Here is a 23,781-nt window from a genome sequence, read left to right as displayed (position 1 = left end):
CAATTCGTAAACATGGAGCGGTCAATTTCCTATTCCTGGTCAAATGGTTGTCTCTTTGACATATTCCTCATTTCCATTCTTTATTATATCTCATAGACAAATGAGGTAATAAAACAGTTATTAAATGGGTTGGAAGCAATAGACCAGAACATTTGTCCTTTGATACTGAGAACGATCAAGTGTTCTCAGTGCCTCAGGACAAATATTCTGGTCTATTGCATCCAACCCATTTAATAACTGTATACTACATTGCAAATTTGGATTTAACCCATTACATAACCAAACAACTGAAGCCAAAAATTAAGGACCTAATGGAAATGTATCATGTAGGTATAGGCCTTACTTCAGTCTCAACGTGAGCTTGATCTTTCCATTTACTAACTCGCCAGTCAGAATATGGAAGTGTGATAGACTTAGTGCCATTCCCTTTTTCACCACAGGTTCTGAAAAGGAAAAAAAATATAAAGTATACTATGGCAAAGATTTCTGAAAAAAAAAGGAAGAGTCTGAGGCACAATATAACCTTTTTAATTTTTTTGTAAAGTGAAAACTACTGGTAGAGGTCCTAAAGTGCTCCCCTAGAACTCAATCAATTGCCTTATGAATCAAGTAATTGAAATTGATACATATTTGCTATGGGTTTTTTAAGTTTAAATCAAAAATAGCAAAAATTACAATATTTACCTTTTAAAGGCAGTAACTCTTAAATTAAGTCTTTTCTAACTACCAATTTTTAAATCTTTTGTAGGGCTGATCACACCATCATTTTATCAATAGATAGTTTCTTTCATGGGTTTCAAAATATTTGCTATTAACTGCAAAAAACATCATTTTCTTCTTTCCAGGGCTATAATTCTAATAAAGAGTGTCCTACAACTCCACACCAATTAGTACTTCTGTAGACAATATTTGATATATGAGTAAACAATCCTCTGCTGACACCTCAGGTAGTGCCTCTGAGGTATTCACCTGAGAACATTCATGTTTAAATTATGTGTGGCAAATATTAACCTTACCTGCTACCTGGGATGGAGACACTTTTTGTTGTATCTGCACTGGCTCAGCTGCTTTTTCCCCCTCAAATACAGAAAATGCTATATCCTTACATTTCTTAGGGAGGGAAGCAACTTCCGGTTCAGCAACCAGACCAGACGACATTGTTAATTTAGTCATGTTGGAAGATACTATTGCAGTCTGTGCAAGCTGTCTATTATCTGCAGACTTTGACCAAGTTTGAACCTTTTTCCCTGAGGGAACTGCCAACAATGTCCCAGTCTGTGTGGGTTTCCATAGGGATGCTGTTGAAAATTTCCTACTATGGGCTAGTTGCCCTAAGGGGACTGTTGACAATGTCCCATTTTGGGTCTGTTCCTCTAATGGTACTGCTGACCCAGTTTGGGCCTGTTGCTCTAATGGTACTGCTGACCCAGTTTGGGCCTGTTGCTCTGATGACAATATTAATTGTTGATTTTTCACTCCTGAATTTGTAGATATAATGTATGGTACCATATGTTGAGAAAAAGCCATTTGAGTTGTTGGAGATTTAATGTATTTGTGCTGAGTGTTTGATCTGTTATGTTGCTGTATTAGATTTGATAGCAATTGAGAAGCTGAACCTGGAAAGTTCTGTCCTATAGGTACTTGTGGTGACAAAACATTTGCTCCTAATGGCAATGATTTCATCCATGTCTGAGAACTTGAATCATTTACTGTTTCTGACTGAGTAGAAATAGCCCTTTCCTGTATGTATGGTGCTGGAGATCCTGGGAATGAAGGTGGGCTGCAGGTCCGCAAAGATTCTTCATTAGGCAGTTCTTTGTTTTCAACACCTACACTCCTAGTATGGGTCATCTCATGTGAACTGATGTTTTTACTATGTGATGTTACATTTGAGAGATTTTTACTACATTGTGTATTACCATTAACCACTGTATTTAGATGATTACTTGCTCTATCACATGTGGCCTTGAAAGTATCTAATGTAAATTCACTTCTAAAATTGTTCTCATCTCCAAATTCTGGTTCAGTCTTAATATACACCACTCCATCATCTGTATTAATTGTTTCTACTATTTTTTCCCTACTCCCATTCAAATTTCCATGACTAGAGATAATTTGTGAATTATCTTCATACTGCATTTGAATGTTCTGTTCAACATTTGTGCTTTGGCTATTCTCATTTGTAGGCTTGGCTCCCCTTATAGTTTGTGTACTAGATTGATGAGCATCACCATCAACTGGTTCATCCTTTAAATGTACTGAACCTTGTTCTATATTAGTTGTTTCTGCTGAGGATAGTAAATTTCCCAGTGTGTTTCCATCTGGAGTTAACTCTAAGGGTTGACAAGGTGAAGACAACCCTAGTGATGACATTGTCAGAGTTGTTTCAGTAGTATGACCTTTTTCACCCCTCTGATCCAAACCTAAACATTTGATAAATCAGATCATTAAAAATGGTCATAAATATAAAGTGCTGTAATAGTCTTTGTACAACGACACAGTGTATCAAGAAAAAATAGTTCTCATGCTCTTATTAACATACCAATGCTGTAACAAAAATCATAGTCGGTATTTAGAATGAAGTGTGTGGGGTATCTAGGTTACAATTAACTGTATATGCTAAATTTTTGTTATATGGTTACAACACTTAAATATTTTTTTCACTCTAAAATTTGCCTCAATATAAACAAAAATGTTTAATGTACCAGGACCCAGTTTCATATTAAAATCTAAATTGAGATTTCCTCAAATCACTGACCTTTTCCTCAAAATCACTGACCTTTTCCTCAAATCACTGACCTTTTCCTCAAATATAAAATTTCAAGCTGGACAATTTGTTGAAATTTGAATTGAGGAAAGATATGAAGAAAATCTTATGAGATTTTTATTATGAAACAATGCACAGTAAGTCTTGCATTGATGAGATTGTTTTTGTCTCAAACTGAGACTTATTTCATTGGGTTGAGTGCTTTTTGTAGTTGTTTTCATAGAAATTGTTTCATGATGAGACATTTTGCAGCCAAAAGTGCATTTTAGTTTTCATGGAAAACTGAAAAATCTTCTTTTCAGCAAAGTTTGATAAATCGAGATAATGAAATTGCCACATATCCTAAAAGATTCCTAATAGTATCAACTGTGGTACTAAACAGGAGGTTAATGGGAATATATGATAAAACGTTTCTTTAATCCCTTTAAATGAAGTAACAAGAATAATCAATAAGATATATGTACCTGTCTGGGTAATGCAAGGAACTACATATGGAAGGACAAACTGCCAAAAACTTCATAAGTGAAGATATAGTGAGGCATAAAGAATCTCAGTGGATGTTGGATGCACATTTACATGTAAATGGATATACATTTAAGAGACAGATACTATTCTATACAGTAATCTACCTATTTTCCAGACTATATGTCAATATTTTTTCGAGCAAAGTGTCAGCCTCTACTTATATAAGGATTTCTTAAGAAAAAATGTTCATCTACAACACATTTCATTACATTTGTTTAATTTACTTTTGATTGCTTTAATTCAAAATTTTGGGTAAACTGCAATCAACGAAAGTCGTCGCTCAGTCAAACCGGCAATCTAACTTGAAGATTATTGATCAGTGCCGCTATCCTTTATGAATGAATATATGATGATTTTATAAAAACTTTGAAACTTTAAAATAGATAAAATGTATAAAATATATAAAATATATAAATAAACACTTGAAGATACGTTTTTTAACTGGAAAGACATTATTGAGTGTTCCGGAGTTACCAGTCCTTTAATATGCAAATTTATACCCATTTACGGTATGCCGTAACACATTCCCACATGGCTCAAATTATTAACCGTTAAGGTGTTATCTAAATGGCTAATTGCAACTAAATTTACAGGTTACAATTATTTTTTATTGTATTTTGTAATACCAGGTAATATTGTTTATTAATTACCACTCGTAATTTTGACCAATTCATCAAACAGATTTCCCTGACATGTTTATGATTTCATACACCAGGTGATCTAAAGCTTCACAGCCATTGACACACCATTCCATAAAAATAATTGTACTTGCGGACAAAGTACACTTTATTAGAAACATAAATATGAATTTAATTTCGAAATATTATATACAAAGTGACATTGCTGAAAAAATATGCTGTTAAAAACAAACCACTCAAATCGAATCTCCGCTAACACCTACAACATAAATGCACAAATCTGACCCTTGACTTATCTGCCAAATTTGACTTATTCAAGTATATGTTTTTTTAGGTAATTTTGGTCAAAATTAGACAATTCGACATATAGTCCGGAAAATACGGTAATATATTGTAAGGTTATTATTCAATAGTTGTGATTTTTGCAAGTGAAACAAAACAATACATGTATGGTAGTTTATCAGAGCAAAAATTACCTAAAGTTGCTTGTTGTTTCATAATAAGTTGATAAACAGCTTTCTGAACAGTTAAAAAACTAAATGGCATCAGGAGACTATCCTTTCCTCTAACTTCATTATGCATACGCCTTGTAGGTATGCTCCCATTTCTTATCAACTCTTTGAAATGATACCAAAAAAGTTTTACCAAGGAAGGAGTAAAAAACAAGCTGTCAGCTGACTGTTTACATGTATAAAGTTGCTCTGCAAAAGAAAATAAAAAGTCAAATTTAGACATTGAAGCCATTTTAATAAGAGTATACTGTAAACGTATTAATTTTCGCGGCAGCTAATTTTCACAGTTTTTGAAAAATCAACATGTTCACAGGTATTAATTTTTACGGTTCTCAAGATAGAAGAAATTAAGTTTTTCAATAGTCTCGGCAGTGCGTGATCTCTCGTTTGATAAGTTAATTTACTGTTAATTTTTCAATGAAACTAATGACGATCGTTAATACAACAATAACAAATTGACAAGTCCACACAGTTTCCGCTTGCCATTTTAATCTAACAGTGTATTCTTTTTTAAAACTTAAAAGAACTCACTTAATTGCCCAAGCCATAGCTAATTGAAGGGATTAGCTTTTGACACTTTAATTGCATGTTTACGGATTAACTTTTACCTGACAGTCATCAGCTTGTAAAACAATAACCTTTTATTGGTGATTACCTGTAGTGTGTGTTAAACACTTACATTTTGTTCTTTTTATGAATAAAAAGTTTGCACAGTATTGATTTCTATTCTTTGATGTAACAGGTTCTCTATAGCCATGGAAACAAATATGTAAACAAGATCATGAATTTAGAAATTATAACTCGCATGCATTTACCATATACATTTTTGTAATAGACTTAGTATAAATTCATACTTGATTGCATTGAATGATACGACCTCAACACAAAACGATGTTTCTATTCAAAATTGTGGAAACCATGATTAGAACAGTCAAAAGCCTTGGTAATATGAATATATTTTTGTGGGTATTAATTTTCACGCTCTTGATGCAACCACGAAAATAGCAAAAATTAGTACACTGTGAAAATTAATATGTTTACAGTAGTTACAAAGTTTAATTAGCCACATGGTTACTTAACTGTTTTATTTCATTAGTTCTCGATTGAATACATAAGTCTAACAATATTACTACATGTATATAATAATGGAGAGCTGCGATAATGAAATTCCTAGTTCACCTGATAATTTTGGCTATCAAGTGAGAACATAAAGGGGACCGACAGTAAGACAGACAGAAAGGCAACTTTCCAGCGAGTACCATATAATACCTCGCATATTGTAAGGGTATAAAAATCATCAACCTCAGTTCTAAAATTAAATAAAAAATTGTCACCTTTAATTTTTCCAATACATACAGAAGATGTTATTTTTTTCTAATTAAAAATACTACCAGTATGGCCAACTATATAACCATCAATGAATACAAATAATATAAGATTGTAGATTGGCTGGTTTTCAGGAATACTAATTCCTGAATTTCATGTTGTCAATTTGATTCTGCAATTCTATTATTTTACTACACTCATTCTTCTTTGTTTTCACAAAGACAGACAGCCTCATGCTGGACCTTATTTTCTTACAACGCTCATTCTACACTGTTTTCACAGAGACAGTCTCCTGCTGGACCTTATTTTCTCACAACGCTCATTCTACACTGTTTTCACAAAGAAAGACAACCTCATGGTGGACCTTATTTTCTTACAACGCTCATTCTACACTGTTTTCACAAAGAGAGACAGTCTCCTGCTGGACCTTATTTTCTTACAACGCTCATTCTACACGTTTTCACAAAGAGAGACAGTCTCCTGCTGGACCTTATTTTCTTACAACGCTCATTCTACACTGTTTTCATGAAGAGAGACAACCTCATGCTGGACCTAATTTTCTTACAACGCTCATTCTACACTTTTTCACAAAGAGAGACAGTCTCCTGCTGGACCTTATTTTCTTACAACGCTCATTCTACACTGTTTTCACAAAGAAAGACAACCTCATGGTGGACCTTATTTTCTTACAACGCTCATTCTAAACTGTTTTCATGAAGAGAGACAACCTCATGCTGGACCTAATTTTCTTACAACGCTCATTCTACACTTTTTCACAAAGAGAGACAGTCTCCTGCTGGACCTTATTTTCTTACAACGCTCATTCTACACGTTTTCACAAAGAGAGACAGTCTCCTGCTGGACCTTATTTTCTTACAACGCTCATTCTACACTGTTTTCACAAAGAAAGACAACCTCATGGTGGACCTTATTTTCTTACAACGCTCATTCTAAACTGTTTTCACAAAGAGAGACAGTCTCCTGCTGGACCTAATTTTTTGGTTTTCCAATAAGCCATGATAATTTCCTTACAGATATGTAGATTGACAGTAGTTGGTATTTATTACCTTCATCTATGTTTGTTTTACATCCACAACCAGCCAAGTGGTTCTTGTATAGCTTACAGCTGTAGAATACCTTCAGACAAAAGAAACACTGTATTCCATTTTTATCAGCATGGAAAGATTGAACTGTCTTCCTCCCTGGAACAGCACTATCTACATACATCAAGCCACATTTGTCACATTTTGCTGTAATTAGAAGTCATCATTAAAACACACTTAAGAACAATAATATCAAAAACTCGAGGTTTTTGATTCTTGTGAAAATTGTACCATGAAAAAAATTTCAAAGATTTAATGATGTAAAATATAACTGTAATTTTATGTTGGCATTTCCAATATTACATGCATACAGAAATATTATTTTCCTAACAAGTATAAACTGTATTTTTTCCAACTTAGAAGAATTACTTTTCCTGCAAAATGCCATGCCATAATGCTGTTAGCACTGGAGGTTTTTGAATCGAGTGAAAATTGTAGCATGAAAAAAATTTCAAAGAATATATGATGATGCAATTTAAAACTGTGATCATAAACTGCATTTTTCATAAAATTTAAAACTGTTTTTTCTCAATACAAAAAAACTGAAATGTCAATCAATACTACAGATTTCTGTAGTATAAGCTGTAATCGATAGTTAAACGGAATCCAACTTCACACACATCTACAAATTTTATTAAATTCAGGGTTCCCACAACATTCTTATCCTGAAATTCAAAGACTTTTCAAGGTCGTTTTTACAATTTTCAAGGTCTTTTTCTTGAATATATTTCTTGCTTCATATTGTTATATTGCACGACGGGTGATGCTAGCATAGCAGGAGATGCTTACCCTGTCGATGCACCTGATCTCACTCTAATTTGGAGTTAATGCGATCGATGCTTTATACCCGATTTGTTTTGTCCCTTGGATCCTTGACACTTCATTACTGGATGGTTTACTAGCTGTTTATAAAGCAGCCTTTACTAACCAATACTATAGCAATCTAGCAATTGAAATCCACTCAAACCAGTGCTAAGGGACTGTCTTCTCTTGAACTTACTATGAAGTATGAACAATTGCTGACTGTTGAAGGTCTCATGCTGATTTAAAAATGAAGAAAATAATAAAAGCTTTGTTCCATTTACTTGGGTTTTGCCATGTATTTGTTTGGATTTTTCTCATGTACATTTACTTGTTATCCCTTTATTTATTCATATTGTGATTTGTATGAACAAATAGAATGACACTTTTTAAATTTGTAATCTAGTATTTTTTTTTATTCATGCAGAACTTTAATTTACTCCAAATGTTAAGAAGTGCTACATATGTTGAAAAATCTTGCATAAAGATACCACAGATTGACGTACAGGGTTAAATACAAGTTGGAGACTGTACGACAATCAAAATTCTGGGGATTTGGTGTCTGGTTGGCATTGATTCCATATCTCCATCTCTTAATCTCAATGTTAAAATCCATTAATGTTAAGCGCAAATAAGAATATTATTTTGAAAGTAACTCGCCACTGTCAAACTCGTCCCAAAATTCTACTTTCATTTCTTAAATTACACTACTCGACAGTTGACAGGTACGAACTATTTCGGGGACGAAACTTATACGATCGAAGGGAGCTAACCCAAAGTTTAATCAGAACTTAGCGATGTTAAAATTCACGGTTTTCTCCCGGATTTTTATAATTTTATTAGATTTCACAGTCTATTCCCGACCAAGAACACCTAAAACGAAATTCCCGGCATTTTCCCGTTTTCCCGGTCTTGTGGGAACCCTGTAAATTTCACATTTTACCAAATTTTTAAACCAGTCCAAAAATAAGTTTGCATTTATATTCGATATCTATATTAACAGTGTATTTATTCTATACTGTGAATAAACTTAAATAAAACCAAATTCAGAAGAAATTAATTTCCTTGATGAACATTAGATTTTAAAAATTTGAATTTTCCTGTCAATTTTACTTAGTTAAAATAACTGCTATTCACATCTTGTTTATTAATTGGCAAATTTTAATGATAGAATGGAGATTTTCACTGATTAATGTGTTAAATTGAATTGAAATGCTTAACACATTTAATACTTATTGACACACTACTGCAAGAATTAAATTCCCTAAATGCAAATTTATTATATTAATTTTCTTTCATGGCCAAATAGGAGTCACTCAATTCTTGAATATAACGAGAATAGGTATGTCAAAGAGACAACAAACCCACCAGGATGAAAATCTCAGCCCAAGGCCACCTATTGGTTTTTGAAGAATGACGAGGGAAACCCTCATACCACAGGGCAAAACATCATTATACACAGGTACAGCATAAGAGTTGCCCCTATATACTCAAGTAACATAAAAAATAAACTAAATGTGAAATCTGGCTACTGTGGAAAAAATATTACACAATTAAACACACCTAAAATTCAGTTCAAAAAGGTCAGAGTCCCTTGTTACAACGGAAATAAAGAAACTGAATATAAATTACACAAATGTACAAGCTATTAGAAGTTAACTGACATGCCAGCTCAAGACCAGTTTAAACCTACAAAAAGTTATGTCCCCATTGTATGTAAAACCAATCCAATTCTTTCCATGCGGGGTGGAGAATCATGGTACATCATAAGTCATACAATAAGGACAAAGCCAATGACAAGGCAATAACTGCTTTTAAATATAGTGTTTTAAATTCTATATACATGTAAATACCCTATATGCGAATCAATGTTGATACCAAACATGAGGCTCCTAGGAGCCTGAATCGCTCACCTGCTTAAATTTTTGCCTTTAAAGGGCAATAACTTTAACAAAGAGTTGTCTGACAATTTTGACTCAAGAAGAATTTGGTAGGACATATCATAAGGATCATTTCATCAATTGAAAGTTTCATTTTATCTACATTTGTTATTACAGTTTTCAAGATATTGGCTTTCAAGGCCAAAACTTTAACAATGAGTCATTGCACATTTTTTATCCAAGACAGACTTTTGTAGGCCTTATAATAAGGATCATTTTAGCAACTGAGAGAATTTCGCTTAACTTAACAGTTTTGGAGATGAACAAGAAAAATTTCTAACTGACCCCTAAATTCCATGTTTTATAAGTACCAGCCGTCATGTTTTTTGACAGTCTGTAATCCCACATCAGATCTAAAAATAATACCCTAAGGAATATTCAAACCAATTTTGGTTTTAATTTGTCTGCTAGTTTCAGGGAATATTTTTTAAAGAAATAACATTAAAAATAGGGAAAAAACTTCAAAAAAGGGCAACTCCAATATGGCTTAGGTCTCTTGGGGTGTGGACGCTTTGACTCCTTGAAACTCAAAAGATGGTACAATAAATCTGAAATCTGAAAAAAAAATTGGGGGCATGGCCCAAATTAGTACCCCTTTTAACTTTAACATGGTTAATGATAAGCCTCCCTTGCAAAAAAATTAAAAACTGAATTTCAAAAAGGAATAGATTGACATCTGCATCAAAATATGGGACCAACAATAAGCTTTTTCAATCAATTCTAATAATAATACATATTTTCCCCATTCTAGCCCCGAATTTCCAAAAGGGGTAACCCAAAAAACCTCCAAAAACTGTAAGGCCCTCTGATATGTCCCTAGGAACAAAGTGTTAAAATTTCAAAAAGATTTGGTAAATTTTCTGGAAAAAATTTTGTGGCAATAACAAACAATACTTTTTTAGGCTCATTTTTCCCTTACAAATTTAATCAATAAACATGTACTTACTTGATGTTTTGGTTTGTAATTTTGATTGGTTCCCACTTGGATCAAAGCATAACTGTTTTGCTCTTAAATCACTTTTGTAAGAACGTTGATGTTTCTTCTTAAAATGTGTAGCAAAGGAGGCTTCACAAACAGTTGAAAAAGAACATTTCAAACACTTTAAGAGTCTGAAAAATACAGCAATAAAATGAAGATAATTCTATCAGTTCCATAAGTTTTAAATAATTAAGGGAAATTGAAATTGACAATAAAAAATAATTAAGCCCATCACTTTCTATAACCACATGTACATAAGTAGAACAAATTTAAATTTATGCATTATAATCTACTGTAGCTGAATTTACCTTCTCTAAGTAACGGAACTAATTATAATCTATTACAACGATACTAGTCATTTGTGAATTATGACCATAATGCTATTTAAAGATAAACTGTTATCAATTCAAAGCACTTGATATGTAAGAAACAGATATTGACATGAACATGTAATGTAGTGATGCTTACTTGACACTAACTACCTTTGACCAAGCATGAGGTGTTCATGTTAAATTGACCTAACACTTAACATGAAAACCTTAAAATAAATTTCATAATCAATAGACTAAGACAGCAGGGGCATACACAATGTATCGTGAAACAGATAAGGAGTTGCGATGTAGTTATGCTGATACAAATGCATACAAAATATGATTGACCTAGCCTGAGTTGTTCATGTTTAACTGACCTAATTAAAAATCTTAAAAAGGAAACTTCAAAGTCAATAGGCCATGACTGAGGAAGCATTTCATAAGATATGGAACAAATGTGATAATCATGCAAATTCATACCAAATGTGACTGATCTAGCATGTATAACTGTTAACAGAAATATTTAGACCTTAAAAAGAAATTTCAAAATCAATAAACTGTCACTGTGGGGGGCATATAAATGACAGATGACGCTAATGCAACTACAAACTAAATATTATAAACTAGCACAGGTGGGTCACCTTAACCTGATGTACATGTAATCAGATAACTTTATATTAAAATCTAAACCTGGACACTGAAACCAACATCGATGCAAATAGGACAATACCTTAGTATAACCTTGACAAAAGAATAGGTGCTTTGGTTACCAATTTCAACTATCTCTGTTGACTAGAAGTTGTTCATTGTTGTGGAACAACTCATGGGTATTTATGGTTTGAAAAGGTATTTCAAAAACAAAAAAAAAAGATGAAGAGAAACAATATCTCCTGATATGATAAGGATTGATTTTGGAGGTTTTGACTAGAATGATTTAGGAATGAAGGCCAAAAAATGCCAACTTAGATTCTGGTCCAATTCTTATCCTGTATCATATATCAAACTGTAATCAAAATATAAAGCTGCATCAAGTTGAAATGGTGTGACCATACTTGCCCAAACTATTCAGGGTTTGACCTCTGCGGTTGTATCAAGCAGTGCCCTGTGAAGCATTCTATTGCTTTTGTATTGATAACAGTAATAGAAAGAAAGAATATTACAAATGATAAATGATGCTTTTGACAAAGCCTTCAAAGTCTTTATTGGGTTGAAGGAGAAGAAAAATATTTTGAGAGTTATTGCCCTCGAAAATCCTAGATGATTTTAAGTTTTTGGCTTCTACCATGATAACTGCAAAAGACTGGAAGTTGAGTAGCTGGGGTTAATTGTTTTTTTATTGCATCACATTGAGATATTAGGGATTTTTAAAAGTAAAGATGGGAATTCAAATAAAAATGTCTACATGAACTATAAGAAACCTTATAGTTAAACATTTAACATTAAATTACTTAGTTAACAAACCAAAACTGCAGGGGTATATGGATAAAATTTGCATGAATTTGTGATGCAATGATGGTAATGCATCTGTACACCAAATATCATTGACTTAGCATGATAAGGGGTTCATGTTGAAGTGAACTTATCAGAAAACTGAACATTAAACTTTAACATTAAATTTTCTTAATCAACAGACTTTAACTGCTGGAGTGTATGCATAAAATTGGAATGACTTTGTGATGCATTGACGATACTGCAGCTGTACATCAAATATCATTGATCTAGCATAAGAGGTTCATGTTTAAATGAACTTGTCAGAAAACTTAACTTTAAGTTTATGGACATTGTCATCGTCAAAGCAAAACTTGCCTTCTGCGACATTCATTTCTGGCCAGACAATAAAACCAAGGAATCAATTCTCATCTTTTTGCAGTACAAAATTTACATGTGTTTGTGCATATCATGTTTGATAATTTTTTTTTATAGCTCTAATGTTTTTAATGTCTTACTTTTTATGATAAGTGAGGGGCTCTTCACATTCTAAGCATCTAAATGTTGTGAGTCTTTTTCTCTGGGAGTAGAACTTGTGATAAGGTATTTTGATCTTAATTGGTTGTAAACTGCAAGGTTTTCCTGATTTCTTCAGTATTGTTGCGGACTTCCCCCTTCCTGTAAAATAAAGAGATATGTCCATCAGAGGCCAATCAAACTAACAAGCTCACTAAGAAAATATCCCCCTCCCCACTTCAAATAGACTTAAATGTAAAAACTTTAATTTGGATTATCTCCCTTTGGAGTCATCTAACAGTAACAAAATTCTTCATGCACATCTACATCCAATACCCAACCTTCAAATAAGATAACATTAAGAATCCTTCAGTGGTTTAGAAGGAGTTACACTTACAAGGTTTTAATGTGTAAAGCACTTAATATGAATTATCTTCCTTTTGGAGTCTTCCGACAGTATTTATTTTTCATCATGCACATCTACATATGATGCCCAATGTCTCTATAAAATTACATCAAAATCCCATGAGTGGTTTAGGAGGAATTGCACTTAAGAGGTTTTACATGTAAAACCATTAATTTGGATTATCTCCCTTTAGATTCCTCTGACCTTATATTCCTTCAAGCACATACCTATGATGCCTTCTATAAAATTTCATCAAAATCGCTTAAACGGTTTAAGAAGAATTGTGCTTATGTGATAATAAGGATTATCACCCTTTGGAGTCCTGACAGTAATTATATTTCTTCATGCCCAACCTTCTTATGAAATTTTATCAAAATCCCATTAGTGTGGTGATTCCTATATACCCTCCCCCCAACCCGAATTTTTTTTTTTGGGGGGGGGGATTTAAGCCAAACTTAAATATGGGATGAATGGGAAGTACTTTGTTGCTTTTTAAGAGATTGTGTTCAATAAACCAAAATATGATATTTAATCGAATGGATGTATAAAAGTTTAAAAATCAAAGTTTTAATTTTTCTGGTTAGACATTTTTTAGCAAGAGAACTACAACCTAACTGTATGCCCTTCATTTTCATATTTTTTAAAATGTAATCATTGTTTCTTCAAGGATCACAAAATGGACATAAAGCATTTTTCTTCTCGTATAAGCACTTTTGAATGTGTTTTGCCAATGAGCTTCCATAAAAGATGCAACTTGACCCATATACATTATGTAAAGAGTGAGTCCTTAGTAGAGACCATCTTTTACAGTTTTAAGGAAAATGAACTACATTATGTAGATGATAGTACAAGTACATTCCTAATACCATAGTGGTGATGATTGAAGTCTCCTTGCAATGCATAATCAAATATAATTTTTTTTGCTTTATTAAATGTTTTGTTGGACAAATATTCTATGAACTGGGTTCCTGCTCATATGCTGACTGTTTGTTACTTTATTTGGAATGAGTTACCTTGCAGGCTGTTAATGCCACTGCTGACTGTATTACCTGAAGGGATGGAACCTTTCGTCTGATGCTGTGGAATGGATGCCTGTTGTTGTTCCATGCTTAATTCATTCTGAAGCTGTGATGTGATAGCAGTTGAGGATGTATCCCTTTGATGGCCGATCGTGTTGGTTCTACAGTTGTCTCTGTTGTTAAATGATGATCGTTGGGAGTTTTGATTTGCACCAACATGTAACTGTTTTCCATTGGTATTATAAATAAGAGTGTACCTACCAGCGTCAAAGTTTTGATGACCAAATATTGGGTTATATGGATACACAGCAGGATAGTTCCCTACTTGATATGATCTGGCTGGGAGCTGCTGTACGTTGGTTTGTAGTAGATTGGTCTGTAGATGAGCTGCAGAACAAATCAGGACAATGTCATTTAATGATGACTATAATTACTGTAAATTAAGATACTGAATGCTTTGTAATTTTTTCAAATAACAGCAAAATGCTATCTTTTTTGCAAAACTGAGAAAAATCCAACTTCATTCATATCAACAAGTCAGAATTAAAGGTTTTTATTACTTGGATTACATGTATACTGTTGCAACTTTTGATGTATTTATTTCAATATTTTCCTCAGACTGAAAATCAAAATCTCAGTTCCCTTTCCATCTGACAAGGAATTATTGTTTGTTCTGAGCAAAAAGACAAATTTGAACACTTAAAATATGTTTTAAAACATGGAAACAAGTGCTTAGGGCTTTAAATACACATGTTGGGTATATAAAAACACATGGAAAAAACATGTACACATGTAACTATCAAATGATGTTAGTTAAAAGTTCTGCATAAATAAAATTTATTTTTTTCATAAAATGTATGTTTTAAAAAATATAAAATGTATTTAAAAAATAGGTTACAATACTTCCTTCTAGAATGAGATACCTGACAGCTCCCTATTAATGTCAGCAATGGTATTTTCCTTTTCAGTTTACAAAAAGCCAAAATTTGCAAACTTACTACCTATTTTACATGTAAAGTTAATCTTGAAATTAATAACTGATACTTACCCAATATCACAGAGCTGTAGGGATTAGCATTAAGGCTATGTTGGGGAGTATTACCATATTTATTTTGTGTCCCCAATACTCTATTGTTTCCTAATGTATCTACATTCTCACCAGGCTCAGTTCCTGATTCAGCTTGTCCAGCTTCCATACCATTGTCAGGTTCAACCTTAATCTGTGTATTTATTTCACTTAGTACTGTTCCACTTGGCTCAGTTTTAATGACAAATGTCTCTGAGGCTGAAGGTATATTTTGACAGGTTCTAGATAGGGTACTGTCCTTACTGGATGACTCCCCATTACAATCACTACCATCAACTTCAATTTTGATTTCTGCTCTATTCAAATCATTGCTGGTAACTAGATTGTCTGTTCCTGCCAGGGTTAATTCTTTACTAGTAAGATTTTGTAAGTTAGTTAAATATGGCTCTGCATATGGCCCGTAATCCTCCTGTTTACATTGGTAAGATAACAGATTATAATCCCAAACGCCTCCATTGCCATCAACTATCTCCTCCCTCTTCTCCATCTTTATTACCCGTTACTTCATACCATACACTAAATAACAACAAAAACAATCCATTTTCCCATCAGCAAGATCATAGAATGTAACAATTTGTGATAAACACTGCATATTGCATTGTAAAGGTTTATGGCATTTATATAAGAAAATATTGCACTGGCAGTTTTAATACTGCACAAGCTTCAAGCGCAACAGAATACTCTGCCAGGAATAAAATACATCAATATAAATGGAATTACCCTTTCTTTATATGTATACATGTATAAATAAATATTCAACATATCCTTTTGCTCATGTATGGTTACAATACATTCTACTCTTTAACAAATTTGTTTGACGTTGAACCAGTTCCATCATCAATCAAAGTTTTATTATCTGAAATATATGTAGTGCAATAACCCAACTTTCACATTCTTATTTTAATTCTAGTATGATGTCCCAAGGCTTTGAGACCACAACCATGGATAATATTCGATTGTAATATGAGAAGCACATGCTAAAACAGGTGTGGTTTGTGTCCATGTAAAATACCTCCAACAAATTCTTTAATCTGTAACAAACATATCATTTGGATGTGTATTAGCTACGTGTACAAAAAATATGTACACATTTTCATTCATTAAAGTAGAGTGAACGAAAATCAAATTCATATAGTAAAACGAAATAAAAAAAGACAAAGGCTTTACAGTAAATAAAAAAATGTACTAACGTGCACTTTGCCGGTCGTTGACGGCAAAATAAACATACAAAATGATTCATTTCACATGCTGCTAAATGTCAATGTGAACCCTGTGACCTTAAAAAATGCAAACAACTAGTGTGTGTCTATGATCATTTAACTTATTCATTTTTTCCTTAATATTAAATATATAGTTAACAAAGCACTAAGTCCCTCTTATTTTATTAATTCTGTTACATTGCATGTTTTTACATAATGGAACAGCTAAAATTTGGTGGAAGTCTAAGGTTTCTTACATTGTTGGTCACAAAAATATGAAAAAAGTACCATGACTGTCCGACTAGAATTGAAATGAATATTGAAAGCTCAATCAGTTTAACCTTAGGCTGGCTATTATGTTGATATTTAACCCCTTGCAATTACTCAGGATAAAATAATGCAACATAAATGGCCAGCCTGTGGTAAAACAATGATGAAAATGGAGTTTCCATGATTTACTTCTCAATTCATGTATCACAGTTGTCATCAAATGTATACATTGTACCACTATTTATTACATTGTATTAAATCAAGCTTTTTTCAATAATACAAAAATACAAATACAAGAATTAACTATTATCTATTTTATCACCTACATGTACACAGGGAAACTGCCATCTAACTAGACCCCATTCAGGGTTACTGTTATTTACTTCTGTAACATGTGGACCATCATAATAATCTGATATCTAACAGTCTCAGAAATCTATTTTATAACTCATCCTGTAAAAAAATAGCTATGCATACACATGTACAAAAATGCACATATGGCTTAATGACCTACAATTTTACAATGAATTTTAAGATACATGTACATTCATATCTATATCGTAGCTAAAACATAAGGAGCTTTTCTTCAACAGGGGTATGGTGATCATACCAGTGTAGCCCAGGCAATGTATCCTATCTTAAAGAGCTTCTCTGTAACAATGGTACTTTATATGCATGCAACGACCTCTCCCGAGAAACTCCATATGATATAGGATACCCTTGTTCAAGAGAACCTTTTTTTGGACAGGGTACTATTGTTCAGTGCAAGACATTTCAGCCACACTACCACCTAAGCCAGGGTCACTTTGACCATAGTTATCTCGACCACAGCATTATATTTCATCCATGCATTTTTTAAATATTGTAGAGTTTGATTTTAAATACTACATAAATCTGTGTTTTAGTAAAATAAATTGATGACTGAGGTGAACACATTAAGTTATAATAACAAATGATTAAAAAGTGAATTTGAATCATAAGTAGAAAAAAAAAATTGAATAAAGAATTGATGATCAAGATTAATTATCATAATACCAGGAAGTGTAAAATCCCTGAAAATACCAACTACCTAGCACAGATCTTAGATAACAATTGACTTACATATCTAGTAGAAGGAGGAATAACAACATATTAAGACCTCATGATAACTGTTCATCCATCAAGAATAATGAGAACTAATGTTATATTTCTTTTCATTTCACTAGCAGATTAAAGAACCATGTATGTTTGTGTATACCATTGCGTTACTTATGGTTCTATCAGAAGAAATTTTATACATACATTTATGGTAAGTTTATTTTATATTTTAAGTCAAAATTCTAATGTCACTTTAAGGAATGTTTTGTTTAAATGAATTTTGTTATTTAGAGTTTCTAGTATGTGATGATAATTAATTGTTAGAAGTAATTTTAATAGAGAGCCTTTTAATTATCATGCCATGTGGCATTTACCATATATTTAGTCAATTATTATATACAATCAAATCATTTAATTTTTTAACATACAATTAAGTATAATGGCTTAATCATCTTAATCAAGGTCTTATACTTGATGTATATCTACATGTATGGTCCAGACGACAAGAAAACCAGTTTTTCTAGAGCTATAATGTATTAACAGCGCACACTGATAAGATTTCATGCTCATACATGTAGCAGACTTGTTTTGAATACTTCTTTTTAGTTTGCTTAGGTAGAATGAGAAACGTGGTATGAAAATGAGGCTAAGATATCACAGAATGGGTTACTGAAAGTTCTATTTCAATACTTGCAATACTTTTTTGAAGTCGACTTATCATTGTCGACTGAGTAAGTACGAGTCGAGATCTTGTTCCCTGCCACATGTTAATGTGAGATTTCAGTTAGTTGCAGATCTCTTAAATCATATACAGGTCTATGCTCATAGTGAACATATTCTTTTGAAGATTGAAAAAAAATATAAGTAAATCCTTCAATATCGTGAACAGTCGAGACACTATCTGCACAATTTATGCTTTTATTTTCGTATTTTGTGTGCGTCACACCTTTCTGATTTGGTATGGTGCTCTTTTCAAAAACTAGATCTATTGGACATATCCCCCCTTTTTTTAGATTTGCAGAAAATGTTTAGCTTATGTCTAACTGTTGAAGTGTGCATAGTAACATGTATTGTAAAAAAAATATGTGAACAACATGTGTAGTGATTTGTAAATACATGCAATATGATGCTTTTAATATTGTTTTACCTATTAATTCGATATCTTGATTTTCAGACGTCGTGTTTACCTCGCAGCTGATTCACTGCCCATATCGTTGCGCACCTAAACTACAATCTTTATCACTTAAAAACAATAAGAAATACAAATAAACTCTCATAATGACTTCGAATGATCAAGTTATCGCTTACTACATCTTCTACGAAAGTAAAATCATTCATGGACGATGGACTTAGATGCCACCATTTTGCGGAATGATATTGTTTCTTAAACACTTTAGCTATAAGTTCAAAGTTCAAAATATTAATGTCCCACGACAAACAATTCACAGATACGTGTATAAAGACAATTTTAGACGTAAAAATAAGAGGGTTTTTTTGTAGAATCATGTATAAATTTATCATAAAAATATAACAGGATGCACAAGATCTATCCGTTTTTATACTGAATGTTTATGGCAAGCCAAAGTGGACAAAAATTAGCATTTTCTAATATTAAAAAATCAATTTTGAATATTACAAATTCATTTTCTAATATTACAAATTAGATTTCTAATATCACAAATCACTTTTTAATATTAAAAATTAAGTTGAATTTCTAACATTAAAAAACGATTTTTTAATATAAGAAATTTATTTTCTAATATTAGAAAATGGATTTGTCGTATTCAGTTACGATTTTTTAATATTAGAAAATCATTTTGTAATATTAAAAAATGTGACTGATTTTCTAATATTATAAATTCATTTTCTAATATTACAAATTCATTAACTAATATTACAAATTTAATTTGTAATATTACAAAATGTGTGATATTTTATAATATTATTAATTCAGGAATTTGTAATATTAGAAAATGAATTTCCAATATTAAAAATTGAATTTCTAATATTAAAGAATCTTTTCTAATATTAAAAAATGATTTTGTAATATTAGAAATTCATTTTCCAATATTACAAAATATTGATTTTTGTCCATTTTGGCTTGCCATAAATGTTTCTTTATTCAGAGTGATACACCCTACAATGTTGCATTAGTGTGTGTGTGTGTGTGTGTGTGTGTGTGTTATGAACGACCTTAGGCACTAGGAGGCAAAGCTGACTTTTTTGTACCAATATTCCGCACTTGTAATATAATTAGGACTAGTGTGTGAACGTACTACATGTATGTGTTTTCTATAAATGTATAATTTATTAATTTAACGACTACGATATCAGTGACTATAGTAGACGACCAGATTCTTAGATTTTAGTTGACATACTTAACTTTCCGAATTCTTTTATTCATATTATTTATAATAAAGTTAAAGATAGCAGTGTGTGGATGTCACACGTCAAAAAATATGTTGAATAATCTAGGTTTCAGCTACCTAAATCTGAACCTAAATAACGTTGAATTTTACATAAATAGAATTGAGCAAAGAATAATTGATCGATCTAAACAAAATATAAATAATAATAATAATAAATAGTGTGATATCAGCAAGTGAAAAAAACTATCTTTTTTATTCGAAAATCTACACACCTTCGAAACGACCTCCGACAGATTCATTCTTTGTGTAAATCCCTTATTAGTGCCCATGCTTATCTATAGCAGTAGAAAAATGGAGGTATAAGAATATAGACAGATATTAGAGAATTTGTAATTCATGTCTACAGAGTAACAACAGACACTTTGATTAAGATTAAAATCTCATTTTATTTGGGCTAAAGTTATAGCTATAAAACTACCTGTTGCAAAAGAATGGACCGAAACAATTAGTAAGTAGGATTGTGCCGTTCTAGGTAGGTTAATGTTTGGGAGTACAACTAGTAGAGTGTGTCTAGAATGATGACGATTGTGGGTTTTTATGGTCTTGACTATCCTTACGGATCTCCCACGACCGCCCTTTACGGGGATTCTGTTAGTAATGCCAGTTAATAGTAAAAGGTAGCGGAGCCCAGCCTTCGGGATACCTGACCGAAGAACTCAGAGTATGTCCTACTAGCGGCTAGGCTGCTGTGTTGACGCACTGGCATATTCCCAGACCCCACGTGGGTCCGAGAGCGTTTCCCCATTCAAACTGTTTGGGAGTACGTCAACGTGTGGAGTGTAAAAAATGTGAATGGAATGATTGTTACATGCCTCTTTATACCAAAAATATCCATTCGGAAGATGATATTTACGTAAAAGACATAAAGAAAATAGCTTTAACCAATAAGAAAATCTTTTTGTTTTATTTGGTCGATTTTTATTCTTTTAGGCTGACGGCACGACCTTTGGTTCAGCCGAATTTAGTTACCCTGATTTGTATCTAACTCTTTCATTTTTCATTTTTAAATTCTGAATGACCACCCTTCTTACAGTATCCACTTTTCGGTAAAAGTTTTGGGTACTTTTTTAAACAATGAACTTCTAAATGACCTTTCTTATTACAAAATGTGTAATGACTAAGCTTCCTATTACTTCGCTCTAATTTATCGCTCAGTCTTGCTCTTTCGGCTTTGTGGACTCAAGTGCTATTATGTTTAAAAAAAAAACTTCTGACTTTTCCCGGAGGTTTCCTTATCTCATCAATTGAACCTTCAAATGCCTCATACTCAACTGCAAAGGCTATTGCCTGCTCAAGAGTTTTATGATTGTGAAATTGAACACGCCTTTTAAAGGTCGTAGTGTCTAAGTCCATTTATAAACAGACCAATGACTTGATGATCCTTGTCGGAACAGCGTCTAATTCGGTAGGCCTTTTGTGCTAGTCTCCTTGGGTAGTATTCATAATCAGATACACTTTCCCCCTTTTGGCGTTTGCCGTTTCTAAACTGGCACTTGTATGCTATTTCAAATCTTTGTGATAGTACCCTTTTAATATAAAATGGACAGCTGTAACTTATTTAATTCCCCTGAACATTTTTGAGCATCTCCCCTCTAACTCATCGTTATCTGTTGTGCCATTTCTATTGGACTCTATCCATTCGAAACTGAAACCTGTTAAAAATGTATGATGTAGTCTCCCCAATCACTGTTTTTTTTCCATCAAATGTATCATGCTATTTCTCTTTTCTTGACTTTCTCACTTGACCTGACCATGACATTGACTTTTGAATCTCAGGTATAAATCTCAACCTTCTGCTGAAAGTTTCCCTAAAAGATTTACCACGTCTCGGTCGTTTTCTATACCTTACATGGTTCCCCTTTGCTCTTCGAAAGCTGTATCTGACAGTTAGACAGTTTCTATTCATGCGTCATCGACTACCTCGGGGTACAATTTAGAATAGTCCCTTGAAACTCTGGGTCCCGCAGAGCCCCGGGCTTAGTAATCATACCCTCTTCCTCACTATAGGATGATGACTCATCATAATCATCAATTCTGAATATGGATAGCACATTCGTGATCTATATTGACTACTTAAAAATCTCTCTATTCCTACGACTTATAGATTTTCTTACCTGTGGTGCATGAGATCTACCTTTCATGATTTTTCTATCAATCATTTTACCCCTACTTTTATTACGAATGTAAGAGTGTTCTGGATCGGAGACTGTTTCAGACTCTTCTGGAGATTTATTGTAATAACGACGTCTAGGTATGTTAGCTGTTACCCTACTGTTTGAAAGAAAAGAATGATTAAACATGTAATCAGGGAATCTCTGCCTAAATCTTTCTAATTCTTTACCACACGTTTTATAATTATTATCAAACTTAATTCGACTTGGACTTGAGCTACTTTGCTTTTGTCCACTCACACAATTTCTGTGTTCAGGCACATAATTCGTCGACGAATCTGGTACATACATCAGATAACCTTTGCTAAGTGAACTATGTCTTTCCCATTTTCATCAGAGGTCTCGTTGTTTGATGGGTCATCAAACCATACTTGATCCTTCATGGAGGTATTTAATCTAGTTTTATTTTCAAAATCTTTGGAATATATTGTAGAACTTTGAAATGTTTCTGATTCTGATTCTGATTCATTAAGTTTAATCCCATAGACCCTTTTGTGCTAACGTTGGGGTAGTCGATGAGCATGCGTAGAGCTCAATATACACTTCCGCGAGGAAAATTCTTTTGTTCTACACAAGCTCTACCTCGCGGAAGTGTATATTGAGCATGCTCACCAACTTACCACAAAAGGGTCTATTTAATCTATCAGTAACACAACCTAAATTTTGACTTCCTCGGGGTATGGGTGTACTAAATAGTGGATCACTTTGAACATAGATATTTGTTTATTATCCTCACCAGAATTATTTCCGAGAAGATTGATAACATTTTCTCTATTTGCATCTATTCACGCTTTGAGTGAAATGTTTATACCTGTCCATGTTAATGATTATAAGAGGTGTCAACTATTTTTAATTAGTACTTATTTCAATTTACAGTGAGCAGATATCACGGTAATATCTCATTTAAAAAGTAACTCTTAATACACAGGAAAATTATTTCACGTGATTTTCACCTGAATTTCACATGATTTTCAACTGAATGGAGCAAATAAGCTTCGTGATAATTTCACGTTAAATTCAGGTGAATCGAGTCTTCACACAAAATTCACGTGAATTAATAACATGAAAGTCGTTTTAAGTGAATTTCACGTGAAAATCACGTTAATTTCATGTGAAGTTCACATGAATTTCACGTGAAGCTCGATTAACATGAACTTCACATGAAAAATATTTGCCTGTGTATGGTGTATTTGAAACTGCAACCGCCTCGCGGGACCAAAAACTGTAACAGGAAACACGTGATCTATGTGTTTTATGCTGAATGTTTCCGAATGAGT

At 32.8% G+C, this 23,781-nt stretch overlaps 1 protein-coding gene across 5 annotated transcripts in view; it reads right to left on the bottom strand.

Annotated features, from left to right (window-relative positions):
* LOC148615171 (uncharacterized) overlaps window positions 1-19,258 on the bottom strand; it is a 39,479-nt gene extending 20,221 nt beyond the window's left edge. The window contains exons 1-10 of one of the 5 annotated variants that reach the window (XM_088589824.1): window positions 19,052-19,258; window positions 17,154-17,280; window positions 15,320-15,874; window positions 14,266-14,658; window positions 12,849-13,008; window positions 10,559-10,722; window positions 6,836-7,018; window positions 4,407-4,631; window positions 1,017-2,423; window positions 344-443 (exon numbers count right to left, since the gene is read on the bottom strand). In XM_088589824.1, the coding sequence (XP_088445950.1) occupies window positions 344-443; window positions 1,017-2,423; window positions 4,407-4,631; window positions 6,836-7,018; window positions 10,559-10,722; window positions 12,849-13,008; window positions 14,266-14,658; window positions 15,320-15,845 (3,158 nt within the window). In that variant the 5' untranslated portion in view covers window positions 15,846-15,874; window positions 17,154-17,280; window positions 19,052-19,258. The remainder of the gene's footprint in view (window positions 1-343; window positions 444-1,016; window positions 2,424-4,406; window positions 4,632-6,835; window positions 7,019-10,558; window positions 10,723-12,848; window positions 13,009-14,265; window positions 14,659-15,319; window positions 15,875-17,153; window positions 17,281-19,051) is intronic. The other 4 variants (XM_088589826.1, XM_088589827.1, XM_088589825.1 and 1 more) reach the window with 4 other exon arrangements.
* Window positions 19,259-23,781: the final 4,523 nt, after the last annotated feature.

Source organism: Perna viridis, chromosome 6 (genome assembly GCF_037379345.1).
Source record: "Perna viridis isolate PV_CMFRI_1.1 ecotype Kerala chromosome 6, ASM3737934v1, whole genome shotgun sequence".
Lineage (NCBI taxonomy): Eukaryota > Metazoa > Mollusca > Bivalvia > Mytilida > Mytilidae > Perna > Perna viridis.
This window is presented reverse-complemented; position numbering and strand designations above follow the sequence as displayed.